Source organism: Abramis brama (genome assembly GCF_963993115.1).
Source record: "Abramis brama genome assembly, chromosome: 1".
NCBI classification, from domain to species: domain Eukaryota; kingdom Metazoa; phylum Chordata; class Actinopteri; order Cypriniformes; family Leuciscidae; genus Abramis; species Abramis brama.
In genome coordinates this window covers 68,703,278-68,726,399 of record NC_139963.1, presented here as the reverse complement: position 1 = coordinate 68,726,399, position 23,122 = coordinate 68,703,278, and the positions used below count along the sequence as shown (strand labels likewise).

Sequence of the window (23,122 nt, the reverse complement as noted above, 5' to 3'; positions counted from 1 at the left end):
GAGCAATAACAATAATGAGTGCCTTGCCTTTGGCAAGCACCCACTAATAATAAGTATGGAAAATAACAATAGTGAGTGCCTTGCCTTTGGCAAGCACCCACTAACTAGAATGTACATTTCCTGTATGTACATGTGAGTAGGTGCTTGCAGTGGCAAATTTCGCCACTTGGTTGTTAGGCTGTGGTTAGCTAATTTTTAGCAAGATGCTAACAAAATTAGCATCATGTTAGCATGATAAGCATGTGACTAGCAAAATGCTAGCATATTGTTAGCATTATTAACATGTAGCTAGCATGATGCTAATATGATTATAATGTTGCTAGCATCATGCTAGCATGTTTTTAGCATCTAGCATGCTAAAAAATCTAGCATGATTACCATGTAGCTAGCATGATTAGCATGTAGCTAGCATGATTAGCATGTTGTTATCATTATGCTAGCATGTTTTTAGCAAGATGCTAACATGAATAGCAACACCATAGCAACCACCCAGAACACCCTAGCAAACGCCTAGCAACCATGCAGAACACCCTAGCAACTGCCTAGCAACACCATAGCAACCACCCAGAACTTCTAAGCAACCACTTAGCAATGCCCTAGCAACCACCCAGAACACCCTAGCAACCATTGTCGAGCACCTTAGCAACCAAAATTCAAAGAGGGATATCTTTCATTCTGAATGTCACAGACGAATAGGAGCTGGTTTATATTATTCATACTGACAAGCAGTATTTGGAGTTTCATCATTGGCAGCTCCCAAGCCACTCCCTAGCAACCAAACAGAGTTTATTAAAATAATATTTTATTTATTAAAATATTAGTTCAAAATATTTTTCAAATAAAACTGAATGACTGATAATGATATAGTTTAAATAATTATTAAATGTAATAATTCCTGATGAACTGATCATGTGTTATTGTGTCTCTTCTCTCAGACACAGTCTTTCGTCTTCAGATGTTTCTTGTCTTCTGTCCAAATATTCTGATGTTTCTTGCTTTTGTCCTCTGGGGTTTTTCTGAAGGTCAGTGTTTCAGGACTGATAGTTTAGCAATGCATTATAATGTATCATTCATATATCTGTCTATATGTACAGTAATGTGTGGTTTTGTTTCAGGATCTGTGTTTGAGTCAGTCTATTGTTCTGCTCTTTATTTTCTGAGGCCTCTCATGTTACTCTGGACGGCTCCGTATATCAATAACTTCACAGGTATGGCTGATTCATTATTATTTATATAGTAGTACTGTAGTAGTAGTAGTAGTAGTTTTATTTGTCACATAGTCACAAGTACCAGTGAAATGAGCCATCAACCTGTCCATACAAACATGCATACAACATGACAACGGGGTAGACAGGACAGGAAGACAGAAGATTAAGAAAACAAAATACAGCATGACATGAGGAAAGGTGAGGAGAAAAAAAGGCAACCCCCAGACTATGCTCCTGTAAGGAGTACAGTTTGGAAACAGTAAAAAAAACACCTCAGCAACATTAGCACATAATCAGTACACAGCATGAACACACAAGACTTGCAACAGGGGAGGGGAGTGGGGGGTGGAGGTAACCCAGCACAGGCAAGCAGCCATCCGGTCCTGCAGCCATTCTCGGCGCTGGTCACAGACCCGCCTGTCAGACTGGGGGTACAAAGCGTTGAAGGCGAGGGATGGGGGGTGTGGGGGATGATTGCATATCTGTATATATGTAAGAGTTCATGTATGTGTAGGCCTGGAGAGTCGCTACGCCTGGCATCCTAATCTAGGCGATACACAGCAATTGCCATGGAGACAACCTTGATCAGGTCCCAGACAGAGTCAACAATCAGCAGGTGTCAGTGGGGAGTGGGGGAAGGAACGCAAGAGCGTCTCGCTGCAGTGCTCTTCCGGGGGAGTTGTTGTTCCAGCAGCAGCCTCGCCAAGGCCAGTGCTGGTTGAGGGGGGCCGAAAGCAGATAAGATAGGGGTTGTTTGGTCTTGGGACGAGTAGCCGCATTCCAATTTACACAGCTCCTGGTCCATTTTGGTCTCCGAAACGATCCATTTGCCTTTGCAAAGCTGTGAGCTTCTCCATGATGTTATCCATATTGTGGTTCATAGTCACAGTCTGAGTGCTGACAGCTCTGCCCACTGCTTCAATCATGACGGGCAGCCTTGTGGGGTTTTGGACAGCTGTCACCGTCTTCTTAATTCCTCGATAAACCAGGGCAATCCAAACAGCAGAAAACCTGTTATCATGGTTCTGAATAGGTAGATATCTTCAATGTCCTCCACGGAAAGAGCCGCCAGACACACGACCCGCCACCTTTCCCACGCGTCCATCGTGTAGCCAGCTGCGAACGTTCCGGCAGGGCAGTCAGGTTCCCCCGAACCCAAGCTTCTCGTCGAGAAGATGGTGTCAATTGCGTTGAGAGACCAGTTGATCAAATCCATAATTTCTTAGTTTGGAGAGCAGTGCGGAGAGAGTCTCTTAAAGTACAAGACAGTAGACTAGACGAGACGAGAGCAGCAAAGCAGGGGAGATAAGGGAGAGGAAGGGAAGAAAATGCGACCGCCTTCGTTGAGAGCCAAATGAGAAGTATATGAATTATAATACACATATTCTTTTCACATAAACTGACAGAGAAACCAATTCATTTTACATTACAAATTCTTTAGTGTTTTATTGGCATTTCTGTTTCATATGTTGCTGTTGTAAATTATATTGTGAATGTAATTATTTCATCTTTTCTGTTTTACAGGCAAGATTGAAACATGGGTTCGAAATTTAAGTTTTAGAACAGAATATATTGTTTTCTCAGATGTTTTTTACTCAGGTAAATAAATCCAAATGTAAATCCACAGTCATTATCATAAACACATTCACATGCACATTAACAGTTGAACAGTAATTACATTAAATTTATGTAATATTCTCAATATCCAGCAGGAAATCTTAAACCCATGACATTAATACTGTGAAGTGTCTTGTGTTACTGTTGTATTGTTGTCAGTATATCAACATGTTCAGCGCTGAATCTCTGTGTGACTGAACACATTTATAATCTACACCGCTTCATTATGAAAACAGTGCATTAACTGTTACAGTCGACATCATGCTAGTGACTGAGACTGAAGCTAAAGCTACTTCTGAATATCATCTCAGCATGTGTCAGGGTCATGTCAGGGTCAGGGTCAGGGGTCATGTAATCAGCACAAAGGTCAAGGGTCAGGATCAGACAGAGACTGACAGTTCAAATAATGTTGTGTATAAAAGCATCTGTTTAAATGAGAAGGGTTTTTATAATTCCTCTGATCTGTATTAATATTTTGTTTTTCTATGTTAGTAATCGTTGTTTTTTATCTTCCTTTATTCCAGTTCTGTTTAAATCTGCCTATGACAAAAGTCTGAATTACTCCGGATTTGAAGGTGTCTTGATAATAGGTCTCTTTATAATAACGCTCCTGTTCAACCTCTTCTATATTATTTACAGTAAGTATTTCCTTCCATCAAGAGTCAGTGACAGATATGAGCTGTGAAATCATGTTTTATCAGATTAATTTTGTAATCAGGTTACAAAATATACAAACCATAATATCAGAGCTGATTTATCAGTTAATTCCATAGACAAGGTGAGTTTATAAAGCAGATTTTCTATGCATACTCAGAGTTTTACATGAGAAAGAGAGAGAAAAAAATAAACGTGTAAAAATAAAAGTCATGAGTTTATCAAGTCTTTAGTATATTCAGTCTCAGGCCATCGAGTAATTTAAAAACTGGACAGATTCTCCTACGATTCACAGGATACTCAATTATCCATGATGGCACACCATATGTAACATTAGGTAACACTTTAGAATACTGTATCTTACTTACTGCATAACTAATAAGGAATTATTGAGGAACTAATAGATAACTAGAAAAAAAAGTTTGTTGAGACAAACTTTAAGTTGGCTTGAGAAAGCCGGGCCAGATAGTTTGAAGAAGTTTAAAGAAGTTTGATGTTTAAAGTATGTTAAAGTTTGATAGATAGATTAGTTTGAAAGAAAAAAAGAAAAGTTAGAAAAAAAGAAACAGATTAGTTAGAAAGAAAAATAAATATTAGATAGATAGATAGATAGATAGATAGATAGATAGATAGATAGATAGATAGATAGAAAACATTTGAAGATAGATAGATAGAAAGATAGACAGACAGACATATAGATAGATAGATATAAAACGTTTGAAGATAGATAGATAGATAGATAGATAGATAGATAGATAGATAGATAGATAGATAGATATAAAACGTTTGAAGATAGATTAGAAATATTAGTTAGAAATAAATAAATATTAGTTAGAAAGAAAGAAAGAGAGAAAGAAAGATTGATTAGTTCGAAAGATAGATAGATTAGCTAGAAATAAAGAAAGATAGATTAGTTAGTTAGAAAGAATGAAAGATTAGGTATAAAGAAAGAAAGAAAGAAAGAAAGAAAGAAAGAAAGAAAGAAAGAAAAAAGAAAAAAGAAAGAAAGATTAGTTAGAAAGAATGAAAGATTAGGTATAAAGAAAGAAAGAAAGAAAGAAAGAAAGAAAGAAAGAAAGAAAGAAAGAAAGATTAGGTAGAAAGAAAGAAAGAAAGATTAGTTAGAAAGAATGAAAGATTAGGTATAAAGAAAGAAAGAAAGAAAGAAAGAAAGAAAGAAAGAAAGAAAGAAAGAAAAAAGAAAAAAGAAAGAAAGATTAGTTAGAAAGAATGAAAGATTAGGTATAAAGAAAGAAAGAAAGAAAGAAAGAAAGAAAGAAAGAAAGAAAGATGGATTAGTTAGAAAGAAAGATTAGATAGAAAGATAGATTAGTTAGAAAGAAAGATTAGATAGAAAGATAGATTAGTTAGAAAGAAAGAAAGAGATTAGTTAGAAAGAAAGATAGATTAGTTAGAATGAAAGAAAGAAAGATAGATTAGTTAGAAAGAAAGATGGATTAGTTCGTTAAAAAGAAAGATAGATTAGTTAAAAAGATAGATAGATAGATAGATAGATAGATAGATAGATAAGGTTTGAAGATAGATAGATAGATAGATAGATAGATAGATAGATAGATAGATAGATAGATAGATAGATAGATAGAAAAGGTTTGAAGATAGATAGATAGATAGATAGATAGAAAAGGTTTGAAGATAGATAGATAGATAGATAGATAGATAGATAGATAGATAGATAGATAGATAGATAGATAGATAGATAGATAAGGTTTGAAGATAGATAGATAAGGTTTGAAGATAGATAGATAGATAGATAGATAGATAGATAGATAGATAGATAGATAGATAGATAGATAGATAGATAGATAAGTTATTAGTTAGACAGAAATAGCTTAAAGCTTAATTGAGTATCAATGGCTTCTAGCAGTTTACATTAAACATAGTTCAAACAGACATGGACTTTTGGTCAATGAAAGTCTATGGGATTTTTATGATTTTTAATATTAATTTTTAAGAAAACCATAACTCAAACCAGTCTGAAAAGATATAGCACACCAAGTCAGAACAGTATGAAGGTCTGACCCGAGTTTGGAGTATGTAGCTTGAACGGTCTAGGAGGAGTTAGAGTTGAAAATTTTTGGGTCAGAAGAATAAGAAGAAGAAGAAGAAGAAGAAGAAGAAGAAGAAGAAGAAGTTTAAATAGGATTTCAGTAAGTTGGCTTTCTCAAGCCAACTTAATAATAATAATAACTAGATTAAAAAGTTTGTCGAGACAAACTTTAAGTTGGCTTGAGAAAGTTTGGACTGGAAAGTTTAAAGTTTAAAGTAGTTTGAAGATTAAAGTAGTTTGAAGTTTAATTTAGTTTGAAGTTTAATTTAGTTTAAAGTTTAAAGTAGTTTGAAGTTTAATTTAGTTTACAGTTTAAAGTAGTTTGAAGTTTTTAGTTTAAAGTTTAAATGTTGCTAGGGTGTTTCTAGTGGGTTGCTAAGGTGTTCTGGGTGGTTGCTAGGTGGTAGCTGGGGTATTCTGGATGGTTGCTAGGCGGTTGCTAGGGTGTTCTGGGTGGTTGCTATGGTGTTGCTAGGTGGTTGCTAGGGTATTCTGGGTGGTTGCTAGGTGGTTGCTAGGGTGTTCTGGGTGGTTGCTAGGGTGTTGCTAAGCGGTTGCTAGGGTATTCTGGGTGGTTGCTAGGGTGTTCTGGGTGGTTGCTAGGGTGTTACTAAGCGGTTGCTATGGTATTTTAGGTGGTTACTAGGGTGTTGCTAGGCAGTTCTGGGTGGTTGCTATGGTGTTGCTAGGTGGTTGCTAGGCGGTTGCTAGGGTGTTCTGGGTGGTTGCTAGGGTGTTGCTAAGTGGTTGCTAGGGTATTTTGGGTGGTTGCTAGGTGGTTACTAGGGTGTTCTGGGTGGTTGCTAGGCAGTTGCTAGGGTGTTTTGGGTGGTTGCTAGGGTGTTCTGGGTGGTTGCTATGGTGTTGCTAGGCGGTTGCTAAGGTATTCTGGGTGGTTGCTAGGCGGTTGCTAGGGTGTTCTGGGTGGTTGCTAGGCGGTTGCTAGGGTGTTCTGGGTGGTTGCTATGGTGTTGCTAGGCAGTTGCTAGGGTGTTCTGGGTGGTTGCTAGGCGGTTGCTAGGATGTTCTGGGTGGTTGCTATGGTGTTGCTAGGCGGTTGCTAGGGTGTTCTGGGTGGTTGCCTTGGTGTTGCTAGGCGGTTGCTAGGGTATTCTTGGTGGTTACTAGGCGGTTGCTAGGGTGTTCTGGGTGGTTGCTATGGTGTTGCTAGGCGGTTGCTAGGGTATTCTGGGTGGTTGCTAGGCGGTTGCTAGGGTGTTCTGGGTGGTTGCTATGGTGTTGCTAGGCGGTTGCTAAGGTATTCTGAGTGGTTGCTAGGCGGTTTCTAGGGTGTTCTGAGTGGTTGCTATGCTGTTGCTAGGGTGTTCAGGGTGGTTGCTAGGCGGTTGCTAGGGTGTTCTAGGTGGTTGCTATGGTGTTGCTAGGCGGTTGCTAGGGTATTCTGGGTGATTGCTAGGCGGTTGCTAGGGTGTTCTGGGTGGTTGCTATGGTGTTCCTAGGCGGTTGCTAGGGTGTTCTGGGTGGTTGCTAGGCGGTTGCTAGGGTGTTCTGGGTGGTTGCTATGGTGTTGCTAGGCGGTTGCTAAGGTATTCTGGGCGGTTGCTAGGGTGTTCTGGGCGGTTGCTATGGTGTTGCTAGGTGGTTGGTAGTTGTCACAGATGGTTACTATGGAGTTTTTATAGAGTTCTTAGCATGATCTTGGCATGATTTAGCATTTAACTAATTGCTATTAGCATGTAGCTATTCACTGCTAGCATATGTAGCATTTTGGAAGTGCTGTTTGCTAGCATGAGTCAAAAGAGCCAAACCTCATCTCTATACTATGTTCTGATACAGAGATATAGGTCTTGCAAAACGGTTGCTAGGGTACTCAAGTTTGGTTGCTATGGAGTTGCTTGGGAGCTGGAAGCTTTAAACTTAAGAAGTTTAAAGTGGTTTGAAGTTTAAAGTAGTTTATGAGTTTTGAGTTTACAAGTTTAAATGAGTTTAGAGTTTAAGTTTAAATGAGTTTAGAGTTTGTGTGTGTGTGTGTGTGTGTGTGTGTGTGTGTGAACACACACACACACACACACACACACACACACACACACAGAGTTTATGAGTTTAGAGTTTATAAGTGTATAAATTGATGAGTTTATAAGTGTAAGAGTTTTTGAGTTTAGAGTTTATAAGTTTTAAATGAGTTTAGAGTTTATAAGTTTAAATGAGTTTAGAGTTTATAAGTTTAAATGAGTTTAAGAGTTCAGAGTTTATTAATTTATGAGTTTAAGAGTTCATAAGTCTATGAATTCATGAGTTTATAAGTTAATTAGTTTATAAGTGTATGAGTTTGAATTTATTAGTTTAAATGAGTCTCAATGGCTCATATAGTATATAGAACGGCAGTTTGGTTTAGTCTTCAAGGTGTTTAGATTTAAATTTTTGTCGGTTTGAATTTTTTAGAACTCCCCAATGTAAGTCAATGGGAGTTTTTGAATGAGTTTTTTCGAGTTTTGATCGTCATTTTTAGGAAAACCGTAAGTCCGATCAGTCTGAAAAGATATAGCACACCGAGTCAGATCAGTTTGAGTGTCTTAGCCGAGTTTGGAGTATGTAGAGTTAAATCTATTAAAATTATCTATTTTTAATCAAATAAATGCAGCCTTGGTGAGCAGAAGATACTTCTTTTAAAAACATAAAAAATCTTACCGATCTAAAACTTTTGACCAGTAGTGTATATGATATTTATAAGTTTATATAGTTTTGAATGAATGGTGAATGATTGTGTGAAGATTGTCTGTCCAGATTAAATTATGAATTAGTGAAGTGAGTTTACTTCTATACTTATTGATTATCATGGCATTAATGCACAATCAGATCAAACATTTGGATGGATTTATTAATTGTTGTTTTTCTTATACAGTGTTGATTAGATTAACTGGGAAGTTAAGCGTACGGATCAAGGCTATATTCGGTGTTCTGGCTCGTATAAGCTTTGATGTTCTTCCTTCACTGCAGTTCATCCTCCTGTTCTTCACCTTCGGATCGACTGGAGGTCAGTTTATATTCATCAGCTATTCATATTCATTTATGAGTAACAGTGCAAGAAAACATTATTCTTTGTTCAACAGTATTAACATCAAATCAAGAGAAATCTGTGGAAATTTTCCAGATGCATCTGAGATATTAATGCTTCATTCACACTCACTATTACAGTATATTGATCTGATTATTAATTACAGTTTATTTGAGGATGAAAGAAGAAAAAGAGAAGTGTTTTTCATTACATACCTTTAAAATATTAAATATCTTTGAAAAGCATTGCATTTAGTTCATTTGATTCCTACAATAAATTATTGTGCAAAATTCACACAATGTTCATGTTACCTATTAATGTTAAAACTCTGTGAACTGGACAATGATTTATAATGATTCACAATAATTACTACACTATACATTTACAGCTAAGAGGGAATTACAAGTAATTGTATATTAATAACTTCTGTCATGTTGTTTCACACACACACACACACACACACACACACACACACACTCTTCCTCCACGTTGAATACACACACACACACACACACACACACACACACACACTTCCTCCCTCCATGTTGAACACACACACACACACACTTCCGCCATGTTGGGCACACACACACACTCTTCCTCCACGTTGAATACACACACACACACACACACTTCCTCCCTCCATGTTGAACACACACACACACACACACACACACTTCCGCCATGTTGGGCACACACACACACACACCCTTACTCCATGTTGAACACACACACACTCTTCCTCCATGTTGAAAACACATACACACACACACACACACACACACTCTTTCTCCATGCTGAACACCTTGCGGCTCAGCTCTTTCTTCACCACGAGAGACCGGTACAGCGACCGCATTACTGCAGAAGCTGCACCGATCCGTCTGTCAATCTCCCGTTCCATCCTTCCCTCGCTCGTGAACAAGACCCCAAGATACTTGAACTCCTCCACTTGAGGCAGGATCTCTCCACCAACCTGAAGTGGGCAAGCCACCCTTTTCCGACCGTCCTAGTGCATGCTGAAGGTCCTGATGCGATGAGGCCAACATGACAACATCATCCGCAAAGAGCAGAGATGAAATCGTGTTATCACCAAACCTGACACCCTCCGGCCCCTGGCTTCACCTAGAAATTCTGTCCATAAAAATTATGAACAGAACCGGCGACAAAGGGCAGCCCTGCCGGAGTCCAACATGCACCGGGAACAAGTCTGACTTACTGCCAGCAATGTGAACCAAGCTCCTGCTCCGGTCGTACAGGGACCGGACAGCCCTTAGCAAAGGACCCCGGACCCCATACTCCCGGAGCACCCTCCACAGGCCGCTGTGAGGGACACGGTCGAATGCCTTCTCCAAATCCACAAAGAACATGTGGATTGGTTGGGCAAACTCCCATGATCCCTCCAGCCCCACAACATCCAGAGACTTGAGGTACTCGGGGCGGATCTCAGTTCCTTGACTACCTCGGTGACTTCAGCTTGCGCGTTGGACGAGTCCACCTCCGAGCCCCTAGCCTCTGCTTCCTCAATGGAAGACGTGTTGGTGGGATTCAGGAGATCCTTGAAGTATTCCTTCTACCGTCCGACGACATCCCCAGTTGAGGTCAACAGCTGCCCACCTCCATTGTAAACAGCCTTGTGGGACTCCTGAGGCAGCTGACGGGTTCGGTACCCGTCAGCTGCCTCAGGAGTCCCACAAGGCTGTTTAAGGCCAAGCGGACTGCAGGACTGCAGCCCGGGTGGTTGTGGAGGCAAAAAATCGGGCCTGGGAGGAGTTCAGTGAGGCCATGGAGAAAGACTATCGATTGGCCTCGAAGAGATTCAGGCAAACCGTCCGGCGCCTCAGGAGGGGGAAGCAGTGCCCTACCAATGCAGCCATGTCTGATAGGACTCCTTCTTCAGCTTTACGGCATTCTTCAGCTTTACGGCATTCCTTACTTCCGGTGTCCACCACCGGGTTCGGGGATTGCCGCCTCGACAGGCACCGGAGACCTTGTGGCCACAGCTCCAAGTGGCCACGCCGACAATGGAGGTGGAGAACATGGTCCACTCTGGCTACCGAGCTGGGGACTATTATCAGGCGCTGCGTCATATCATTACGCCTGCTGGACTCATGGTACTGCAGCAAAGTTTCTTGATTATTACGCAGGAATGAGAGTATAGTTCCTAGCCATATCAGCCTAGAAATTAGTACACGATGTAACTACAGAAGAGTCAAGTTTTAAATAGGAAAAATATCGAAACTCTTTGGTCATTTTTTTGAGAGAGATGCTAATGGTCTTGTCCGATTCAGTGATCTATGCTAAGCTATGCTAAAAGTGGTACCGCCAGACCCGGAGATCGGCTGAATGGATTCGAAAACGGTAAAACTCAACTGTTTAACTCTGGGGGAGTTGTAAAATGAGCCTATTTCCAAAAAAGTGGAGTATCCCTTTAATATAATCACTGTATTAATATAATCACTGTATTAATGTAATCACTGCATTAATATAATCTCTTCTGTTTCCAGGATTCCTCATTATTGCAGTGTTACCAGTGTTTCTCACAGTGACAAACTATGATTGGGACATTACATGTGGGGAACGAATGGGCTGTAAGTGTTTGATGAATTATGATCTCTCATATAAACACAAATACCATCATAATCTGATCAATATATAATTCATTATGAATGTCTTATCTTTACAGATTTTGAGTGGAGGGTTTAATGATAATAATCTGTGTTCAGTCGTTTTGAACATTTATGATGTTTTATATATAATGTTTAATGTATGGTCTTGATGTTTTACTCAGTGAGTGTCAAACACAGATATGCAGTTTTACACTAATATTAAACATGTGTTTCAGGTTCACCTTCGGTCAGGAGATCAGTGTATTTAATGTCCATGTTATTGGTCAATGCTGTAATGATCTTTTTCTACATCACAGCTCTGGAGAATGAGAAGGGTATGATTATATTAAATTATATATCTGAGACATCTTCCTGCTATATCTTAGCTTTATGCTGAAGTGTGCTAAAGTTAAATGTTTATCAGTTGATGAACGTGTGTGTTGATGTTCAGATCGTGTCGGATGGGCCTGTGTGATCGTGTTTCTTCAGTCACTCTGGGTATTGATAAACTTCACACGCTCATTTGATCATGGTACAGTATTAATATTAATCATCATCTCTAATCATCTTCATCCATCAGCTCTCGTTTATATCTTCACTCTCTTCTGTTCTCCTCTTCTGGAGAGATCGATTCTCTGTAAACAACTATTGTCATTTTAACTAAAAGACTGGTAAATGTAACTTACTATATACAGTGAAAAACTGTTTATGTTCTTATAAGTTCTGTACATTAGGGCTTTATGTTGCATCTTATGTTGTTAATGTTAACTGCATTATTTCAGTGTTGTGTGTGTGTCTATGATGGTGTTTAGTGTGTGTGTGAATGACACAGTACAGCTTCTATATAAGTACTAATCTCATCATGAACTTTGAACTTTCTCACCATCAACTGTGCTTTTATGGTGTTTTAGTACTTCATAACATTACACCAGTTAATGAAATACAGCTTTTTACTGTAAGTTTAAGTTAGCCTAAATCTATAAACGCTGAAACACTGCAGACGTATATTTACGGTAAACTTCTGTCAACCTCAGATGTTTTACAGAGTTATTCAGCGTTTACCATCTCAGCACAGCTTTAATTTTGTCGTTATAATAATGACCATCATGAAATCCTGTTCCTCGTGTGTGTTTATGATCTCCTGCTGATATTTAAGTTTTCTTGATCAAACTTACTTCACTCACTGATCTACTATTGAAACTTATTCTTCTGAGCCTGAGTTTAGACAGCATCTCCTCCTAGAGCTTTAAAGCTACAAACACCAAACTCTCTCAGACCTTCAACTGTTCTGACTCGCTATTATCTTTTATAACGAATCTTTTTAATCTTTTTTAAAACATACAGTTTTCATAAAAATCATGAAAGTCCCATTCGGCGTCAAAACTTTAATACATAAACTCCAATAGATTATTTAAGCTTCATCACTATGTATCTGTCATGTTAACTACATGGTAATTAACCCTCTGGGGTCTGAGGTGTTTTTGGGGTCCTTGAGATGTTCTGACATGCCCTGACATTTGTGCTTTTTTTATTTGCTTATAAACATATCAATGGCAAAAAAAATTACACTCTATATAGCACAAACAGGACTACCATAATATGTGAGCCACATGTATGTACATGTTTTCATTTTTGAGAGAATAATGTTTATGCATGGTTATTGAAAAAACTAAAAATTAAAGTTTCTGAAATAAGGCCACAAAACACATACTAAATATGTTTCAATAAGACTTTTGACTTATGGATGTCATTGCCTAGTGTTTTTTCTTCAAAATGATGTGAAAATCATCCTGCCTAATCATTTACATAACACAATACATTGATTTATATTTTGCAAAACACTTTCTGTCTGGAAAGGCAATATGCGGAGTGGGCGTCAACGATCATGCATATTTAGTGGTTCGCACCTGAGGAGACAATGCCCCTGCATACTTAATGAGCTATTCATTCAGGTGTGTCACAAGAAAGAATGCAAGAGAAACAGTTGGAAGCATCTCATGTTTGTTTTTGTTTTTTTTACACAAATTGTGCTTGCAAATTGGGCTATAATATGAAAAGTAAAACATGTCTAGTAATTGTGCAGTTAAATCTCATACTGCATTTTCAGTTTTGGAATATTTATCCTCTCCCCAAATTTGTCACTAATAAAACACAATAAAAATTATTTTAAAGAAAAGGCTTATATTTACCTTTTATTAGTTTGTTTACATCTACCTTGTATTTTTTATTAATTAAAAATTTACAATTACAACAACAATTCAAGTGTAATCTTTCTTTGTAAAAACTAAAGTATACATTTTATCATACATATTTCAAAGTTAAGGATTCATTACTTGAATATAGCCTAGGCTACATTGGAATAAACAACATATTATTTGATTACTTTATTTTTGACAAAACATACTATATTTAACATATGAGCAAAAATTGGCAAACAAAAGCTTATTTGAGGTGGCAGATATTTTACAGTAAAAATGTATAATCTATCCAAAACTAGTCAACAAAATGTTGTCTTTCATATGTCTGTAACATAGTAATTTTCGTTTTTATTATAAGAAATATAAATGTTAATTTGCAGTTTAATACGTTGCTTATACAAATACATTACATTTCAACATGTTTCACTCGATTTTTACTCAGTAGCCTATAGCAATACAGTTTGCTAAAAGCAAAACATTCACAGACAGAAACGATTCAAATTTAAACCGTCTTTAGTTGTGGTAAACAGCGCGCATCTCTGCCGTTCATTCATTCATTCATGCACAGAAACGCGTCGCACTTGAGAATGAAAAAAAAAACTTACTACATTATTCCATAGCCTCGGATCTGTTGCTCCTCGTACTTCTGAGGTAAATGTTCCATTATAGTATTATTCCTCACAGCGCTGCGAGACTGTGTAAAAAAGTACAATGATCTGATGTGTTTTCTCGAGCTGATATGGGGACGTTCACAGTTTGCAGGATTGCCTCAGTCATTTGCGTTTGAATAGCGCGCGCTCTCCGGGGCGGAGTCACATTACATTTGAATGAGCTCTAATTAGCTCAACTGGAATCGCTCTCTTTTAATACAGATTTCACAAGCTGAGAATATTTGTTCTTTATATATATTACTTCATTTAAAAGGAGAGAATTCAAGCTTCATGCCTGTGTGTCTGTATGCCTGATTGACTGAGTATTCGCTGAGTTATGGTTCATTTTCGGACGCGTTTCAGAATGGACTACACTGACAGAGAGAAGGCAGAACTCGCATCACGTTTATTTTTCTTTATTTGGCGAAAAGCACAACACTTTGTTTTTATTGTGAGTGTACACAAAAATAATACACACTAAACAGGATCGATTGATGTATAACACAAGCATATAAGATAAAAATTAATATTTTTTTTTTAAAAAAATTTTTCACTCATACGGAAAAAAACGAGCCTATCGCGCCGGCGCGATAGCCGACCTCAGGGGGTTAATGCTAATTCATACTAGCAACATGATAAAACATGATAGCATCATGCTAATTCATGCTAACACAATGTTAATTCATGCTAACAGAATGCCAAATCATGTTAGCTACATGGTAATTCATGCTAAATCATGCTAACAACATGTTAAAACATGTTAGCACAATTATAATTCATGCTAACAGCATGATAAATCATGTTAGCTACATGGTAATTAATGCAAAATCATGCTAGCAACATGGTAATTCACATTAACAACATGTTAAAACATGTTAACAAAATGGTAATTCATGTTAACAGCTTCCTAAATCATGCTAGTAACATGGTAATTAATGTTAAATCATGCTAGCAACATGGTGAATAATGTTAAATCATGCTAGCTACACGATAAAACATGACAGCATTGTACTAATTCATGCTAACTCCATGCTAAAACATGTTAACACAATGATAATTAATGCCAACAGCATGCTAAATCATGTTAGCTACATGGTAATTAATGCTAAATCAGGCTTGCAACTTGGTGATTCATGCTAACAACATGTTAAAACATGTTAGCACAATTATAATTCATGCTAACAGCATGATAAATCATGTTAGCTACATGGTAATTAATGCAAACTCATGCTAGCAACATGGTAATTCACATTAACAACATGTTAAAACATGTTAACAAAATGGTAATTCATGTTAACAGCTTCCTAAATCATGCTAGTAACATGGTAATTAATGTTAAATCATGCTAGCAACATGGTGAATAATGTTAAATCATGCTAGCTACACGATAAAACATGACAGCATTGTACTAATTCATGCTAACTCCATGCTAAAACATGTTAACACAATGATAATTAATGCCAACAGCATGCTAAATCATGTTAGCTACATGGTAATTAATGCTAAATCAGGCTTGCAACATGGTAATTCATGCTAAATAATGCTAGCAACATGATAAAACATGATAGCAACATGCTAATAATGCTAACACCATGTTAAAAGATGTTAGCACAATGTTAATTCAAGCTAACAGCATGCTAAATCATGTTAGCTACATGGTAATTCCTGCTAAATCATGTTAAAACGTGCGGTAAATCATGCTAAACCCATTCAATTCAAACTTTAAGCTTGTCAAAGTTATTTCAAACTTTCAGACAATTCTTTTTCAAGCCAACTTTAAAGTTTGTTTATGAACTTTACTCATCTAATTCATTATGTTGTTTCCTCAATCAAGAACAAATGTGTGTGAAACATGAGGGTGTGTTTGTGTATGAATATTGTGTGTTACTGTCATGTTTTATTCAATTTCTATCAATGACTGATGGAAATCCTTATTCTACAAGATATTTTTTGAATAATTTATTATTTCTTATTAAATAAATGTGGTTCTTCAGTGGTTCTTTGGGGTGGTTGAGGTGTTATAAAGCTCTGTATAATTGTTTAACGGTTCTCTAACTCTCTATAGTTTAGTTGCAGAAAGGATAAAAAAAAGACATTAAAATACAGTGTATTTCCTGAAGATAACGTGGTTCTCAACCTTTTGCCTCCAAGGTGATGATGGCAAAGTGATGATATAAACTGTATAATTTTCTCTAATGGTGAAGATATGAAACTGTATTATTATTATCTCTAATGGTGAAGATCTGAAACTGTATTATTATTGTATCTTCCAGCTCTTCACCGTGTTGTTCCTGTGTATGTGTTTGGATCAGTCGGTGTTGTTGTACTGAACGCTGTTGCTCTGATGACTGAACTGATCCTGAAAACAGGCGAGTGAACACTTCAACATCACTTACATTATATCTGAGTTTTCTGGTAAAAACACACACATTACAAACTAATACAGCATTTTAATCTGAACTGTGGTAATATCTCACTGTGAGGCAGAAATTATCCTTCATCTGAAAGTTATTATTCTCTTTTCATTCACATACACTGGGGCAAAAAAGTATTTAGTCAGCCACCAATTGTGCAAGTTCTCCCACTTAAAAATATGAGAGAGGCCTGTAATTTTCATCATAGGTATACCTCAACTGTGAGAGACAAAATGAGAAAAAAATAATCCAGAAAATCACATTGTCTGATTTTTAAAGAATTTATTTGCAAATTATGGTGGAAAATAAGTATTTGGTCAATAACAAAAGTTCATCTCAATACTTTGTTATATACTGTTACGACCCTGCGTTCTACTTGCTCGCCTGCTGGTGGCGGGGTTCTTCCATGGCAGGAGATTGCACACCCCTGTTACCTGTTCACCACTTAATTATGGAGAGGATAAAACATTGGCTTCCACCACTCCTCTTCACTTCGTCCAGGGGATCGACAGCCTCTGGAGAAGTCATTTGTTTTGGCGAACCTTTATTTGTTTACAGCCCATACCAACCTTTTCTCCTCCCCATTTGGAATATGATTTTTCCCCTTTGATTTTGAACCCTAGACTTCGTTATATTAAGTTATTTGTATTTTTGAAGACTAATAAAATATTGCAAGTCATTACATCAGTGTACATGTATACTTTATGTACGGTTGAAACGGTTGAAACGTCTTCCATTTTCTAATAATTGCTCCCACAGTTGATTTCTTCACACCAAGCTGCTTGCCTATTGCAGATTCAGTCTTCCCAGCCTGGTGCAGGTCTATAATTTTGTTTCTGGTGTCCTTTGACAGCTCTTTGGTCTTGGCCATAGTGGAGTTTGGAGTGTGACTGTTTGAGGTTGTGGACAGGTGTCTTTTATACTGATAACGAGTTCAAACAGGTGCCATTAATACAGGTAACGAGTGAAGGACAGATGAGCCTCTTAAAGAAGTTGTTACAGGTCTGTGAGAGCCAGAAATCTTGCTTGTTTGTAGGTGACCAAATACTTATTTTACCGAGGAATTTACCAATTAATTCATTTAAAATCCTACAATGTGATTTTCTGGATTATTGTTTCTCATTTTGTCTCTCATAGTTGAAGTGTACCTATGATGAAAATTACAGGCCTCTCTCATCTTTTTAAGTGGGAGAACTTGCACAATTGGTGGCTGACTAAATACTTTTTTGCCCCACTGTATATTCATTTGGAGCAATAATGAGCCTTATAATCAGCTGTTCATGCTGTAAATGAAATACTGTGGTTTATTCTCATCCTCAGTTAATGGTGAAGGAGCCGTTGGAGATATGAGGATCATCGTCTTTTCCTCTGAATTCCTCTTCACTTTATTTCTCATGATTTTACTGGTATTTGAACCCTGTGAGTATAACCTGAACTTAAAGACCATTAAACTAATACATTCACTTCAGGTGTTTTGGTGCCTCTCATATTTCTTTAAGAGATTTTCATTTAAAAATATGACCAGATATGTGACCAATCATCTGATGCGTCACTTTCAGGGAATAAATGCTGAGTTTCGTGTTGTGATGATTGATGAATCTCACACGTGTGTTTATTGTGTTTGATTGAACTGAGACTCTACAGCTTCAGTTTGATTCAGTTATAGATTATTGATTATGACTCATATTGACTCATTCTAAACTAAACTAAACTGAATCATCTTCAACACTCACTGAACGCTCTATTAAATTCACTGGATATCTGAAGGTTATTATATTTTTCTTTGTTAAACCAGGACTCATGGAAGAGGTGTTAGTGAGGCCAGCAGGGGGCGCTCACCCTGTGGTCTGTGTGGGTCCTAATGCCCCAGTATAGTGACGAGGACACTATACTGCCAAAAGAGCACCGTCCTTCGGATGAGACGTTAAACCGAGGTCCTGACTCTCTGTGGTCATTAAAAATCCCAGGATGTCCTTCGAAAAAGAGTAGGGGTGTAACCCCGGCATCCTGGCCAAATTTGCCCCTTGGCCTCTGTCTATCATGGCCTCCTAATCATCCTCATATACTGATTGGCTTCATCAATGTCTCCTCTCCACCAATAAGCTGGTGTGTGGTGGGCGTTCTGGCGCAATATGGCTGCCGTCGCATCATCCAAGTGGATGCTGCACATTGGTGGTGGTTGAGGAGATTCCCCCCTTCTATGTAAAGCGCTTTGAGGTCTCAGAAAAAGCGCTATATAAATGTAACAAATTATTATAATTATTAATCTATTATACAGTCTGAAGTGTTTTGAATCTGAATAATCCTGTAAATCTCTTTTCCTCCTCTGTCTCTGAACTCACAGGGATCAAACCATGTCTGCAGTCATGTCAGGTTAGTATTTCATATTTAATGTCAATTAGATTTGATTAATTCACCTGCGGTTTCACTTCATGTTAAAGGTGCACTCAGTGATTTTATGTTCATGTTTCTCAGACTGAAGTCTTCATACAGAGCGAATGAGCGAAGAGAGAAAACAACTTCTTCCCGACTCTGCATCATTTAAATCTGATCTGTGAAATTATTTCCTTTAAATGTGGACAGAATGACTGACTGCACCTTTAAATAACTGTGTACATTAATGCATTAGTGGAGATCTGTGTGTACATTAATGCATTAGCGGAGATCTGTGTGTACATTAATGCATTAGTGGAGATCTGTGTGTACATTAATGCATTAGTGTAGATCTGTGTGTACATTAATGCATTAGTGGAGATCTGTGTGTACATTAATGCATTAGTGAAGATCTGCGTGTGCATTAATGCATTAGTGGAGATCTGTGTGTGTACATTAATGCATTAGTGGAGATCTGTGTACATTAATGCATTAGTGGAGATCTGTGTGTACATTAATGCATTAGTGGAGATCTGTGTGTGTACATTAATGCATTAGTGGAGATCTGTGTGTACATTAATGCATTAGTGGAGATCTGTGTGTACATTAATGCATTACTGAAGATCTGTGTGTAAATGAACTGTCTTGTCTCGAACACAGAAGGCGATAAAGTCTGGTCGACCTCGAGCCGCTGGATCTCAGAATCAGGAATCTCAGGTTAGCGTCAGAATCATTGTGGATTTGAACACTTTTCTCCACAGATGTTGTGTAGATCATCAGTGTTTCTCAATCCTGCTCCTGGAGAACATCAGGGCTTTCCTTTATTTCACACAAAACTCTTCAGATTATTGACTCTGTAAAACCTGTAATATCTGTAATACCACATCCTGATCCTCTGCTCTGACACAAACTGGGTTTGAAACGTCATTTCCTTCAACTTAAAAACAGCAAATGCTTCTGTGTGGTAAAACTGTGAAGTGTTTTCTATGAGGACTGAGAAACACTGCTGTGATACTGTTGAAAATACATGTTAAAGTGTGTCTTATTCTGAACACAGACTGCAGCAGGTTCTGATGAAACTCCAGCCAGTGGATCAAACCAGATCCAGAACCAGAACCAGAACCAGAACCAGAACCCAGCAGAATCTCATGAGATGAAGCCTCTACTGAATGAAGATCAGGACACTAGTAAGATTGACCAGGACCAGGACCAGATCCAGATCCAGGACCATTCCCTGCACCAGTCCCTGCACCAGTTCCTGCACCAGTTCCTGCACCAGTTCCTGCACCAGTTCCCGGACCAGTTCCTGCACCAGTTCCCGGACCAGTTCCTGCACCAGTTCCCAGACCTGGACCAGTTCCTGCACCAGTTCCCGGACCTGGACCAGTTCCTGCACCAGTTCCTGGACCAGAACCAAAACCAGGACCTGGAACTGGACAAGGACCAGGACCAGAACCAGAACCAGAACCCAGCAGAATCTCTTGAGATGAATCCTCTACTGAATGAAGATCAGGACACTAGTAGGACTGAATCTCAGCTGGATTCAGTGGTTTCACAAACATAATCAACAGTGAGAGAAAAACACTCCTGAGAAGCTTCTGACTGTGATTTGAGAGTTAAATCTCATTCTGCATTCGTTATTGAGACCGTTTCTTTCGAATGTACATTTTCTTGGTTTTGTAAATAGCTGTAAATCTCTGTTTAATTGTCATTGTTCTTTGTATTCATGTAATAGTGATTTGCTTTTATAACTAATTCTAGCTGTAAACCACCTTCAACAGTACAGATGAACCTTGATCTTAAACTGCATTAAGATCATTAACAGAGAGAGAAATCAGTGTTATAACTTAAACCTCAATCCATCAGGTCAAAGTTAGAGTCTCAGGATCACAGTTCAGGATCATGAAGTCAGTAAATGTTCAGTTGTGTGTCTCTTACTCCATCAGAAACACTGAGACTGAATGTTTAATCCTTCAGACGGCGCTCAGATCCTTCATGTAATATCAAAACTCCTCTGAGTTGTTGTTCTCTTCCTTCCTCTTGCTAGAAAACATCTGTAATTCATTCCTTATAAAGTTTCCAGCCCAGAAAGAGTCCAAACACAGAAGCTACAAGCTCATGAGCAGACGTTCTCCTCTATTATCAGGGCCGGATTAATGCATTAGCAATTACAATGAGGAGAAATTATATATATTAATTATTATCATTATTATAAAATTATAAAATTATGTAAGACAATTACTTACTTTATAAATGAATGAAATGTAAGATATTGTCATTTTTAACATAAATCATTTCTATGGTCATCCGTTACATCTGTCTGTGGGTTTTTGTAATATTTAACCAAAGAGAAGTACATATCTACAGCTACAATAATCTTCATCCAAAACTTGCTTTTGCCAGTGTCACAATATGAGGAAATTCCGGCCCTGATAATAGTGAGTCTGGAAAGGAGATATAGAAATTAATATTTATAACTCTAAGTTCTGGTATCACTTCTAATGGTGATCAAAATATGTTGGATACTTTATGTGGAAAACAAAATGAGAGAGATTTAGCTAAATATCAATCTATTGTTGCCTATTGTATTGTATTGTAACATTGTGCTTTATTTCATATGTTGTAAATGTAAATAATGTTTCTTAATGTTAAATCTGCATCTAGCTTTCTCTGAAACCACATTTTGTTTTTCTCTCTGCTCTGCAAAAGAAAAATGTCTCTAAAACTAACGTTGACTGCTGTTGCTGCAGTGTATATGTGTCTTTCTGTGTTTTACTAAGTTTTATAAAAACAACATTTTGAGCAAAAACTGAGAAAGTCCTGTTTTTTCAAATAATACATACATTCACAGTGACGATCAAAACACAGATGTGTAGATCGAGTCCATCAACTCCTCGAAGCTTCACAGTCCTGTAGCTCGTCCTGGGTCGACAGCTCATTCAGTAACATTAGACAGTTTTGATTTATATGCTGTTTAATGTTGATGATTGTGTTATTACATACCGCAGTCTCCCTTACATTGAAGTCGCCCTAAACCAGGGGTTTTCAAAGTGTGGGGCGCGCCTCCCCAGGGGATTACCCTCAGAAGGCCTTCGTTTATCCCCCTGGAGCCGGATGGATTACTTTTGTGAAGGATACATGCACATTTTTGGGACTTGAAGCAGTGGACCCCATCATTTCACATTATAACCACTGAAAGATCTAAGACATTTTCTAAAATAACTGAAAATGTGTTCGTCTGAAAAATGATTGACATATGCATCTCGAACGGCTTGAGGGTGAGTAAATCATGGGTTTAATATCATTTTTGGGCGAACTATCCCTTTAATCGAAAAGGATTAGATGTTGTACTGTTGCTGTCTGTCTTATCAAATTTTTTTTTATACGGTAAATGAGCACGCTAGCGGTGTAGGTATGGCGTGATGAAGACATCCTTTTTAGATTCTTATCATGAGGCGAAGTTTGTAGCATGCTTGTATGGCAGATGCAGTCTCTTTAGCCCAAACTGAGCAGTTCATCTTCAGAAATAGGAAGGTGTGGTAGCAGTGACTTACTTGTGCTGTTTTTGTAGAAACACTCCAAAAGGGGAAATCACAAATTATTATTATTAGTTAGAAAAAAAAAAAAGAAAAAAAAAGTAAAGAGAGTTTTTTTTTGTGAAACGCACCAGTAGCTGAAAGCAACCCATGCTCAGACCACCAGGGCCTGAGATCTTTGGAGTCAAAAACCTAGCGAGCCATGCTCAGGCTCCTGAAACGAGACAGGCGGGAGGTCCACAGCGGTGGTGTGGGTCGGGTTGGTATGAGGGCGGCTGTAAAGAGGGTGTATGATGGCATATGAGCTGATGGAGGTAGTGGCTAGTGAAGAGGAGAGCAGAGGCAGGAACCTTTTGTGGAGGCAGCCTTTTATTATACCTTTATTTAACCAGGAGGTCCCATTGAGATTCATAATCTCTTTTACAAGAGAGACCTGGCCAAGGTAGCAGCCAAATCACAACAAATACATACATAACAAACACCAAATTACATTTTCACGATAAAAGAAGTACAAAATGTTAAAATAAAAATATAAAACACAATGAGACTCTTAAGAAAAACAAGAACATGTCTCCATCACAACACTCTACAGTAGTTTTAAATTCATTTATGGACATAAGAGTGTCTAACTTTAGCTCTTTTTGTTGATTATTCCACCCCCAAGGTGCTAAATAAGAAAAAGCAGTTTTTCCCAATTCGGTTGTAACTCGTGGCACATTAAAAAGCAACCACTTTGAGGAGCGTAGCTGATAGGTACCAGAGCAAACAGAGAGGAGGTTACA

The 23,122-nt window shown here is 37.9% G+C and overlaps 2 protein-coding genes across 2 annotated transcripts in view; both read left to right on the top strand.

Moving 5' to 3' along the window:
* LOC311079122 (CD276 antigen homolog) overlaps positions 1 to 23,122 on the top strand; it is a 140,093-nt gene that overhangs the window by 46,661 nt on the left and 70,310 nt on the right. The window lies entirely within an intron of this gene.
* Positions 56 to 21,603, top strand: LOC311097700 (uncharacterized protein; the record flags this gene model as incomplete). The annotated part of the gene is made up of 14 exons (XM_084137541.1): positions 56 to 71; positions 936 to 1,022; positions 1,116 to 1,208; positions 2,733 to 2,807; positions 3,350 to 3,463; positions 8,411 to 8,542; positions 11,068 to 11,151; positions 11,406 to 11,504; positions 11,621 to 11,701; positions 16,291 to 16,386; positions 17,752 to 17,850; positions 18,776 to 18,804; positions 19,465 to 19,521; positions 19,862 to 21,603. The coding sequence occupies 14 exons, from the start codon at positions 56 to 58 to the stop codon at positions 20,366 to 20,368; spliced, it is 1,569 nt and encodes a 522-aa protein (XP_083993667.1). The 3' UTR covers positions 20,369 to 21,603.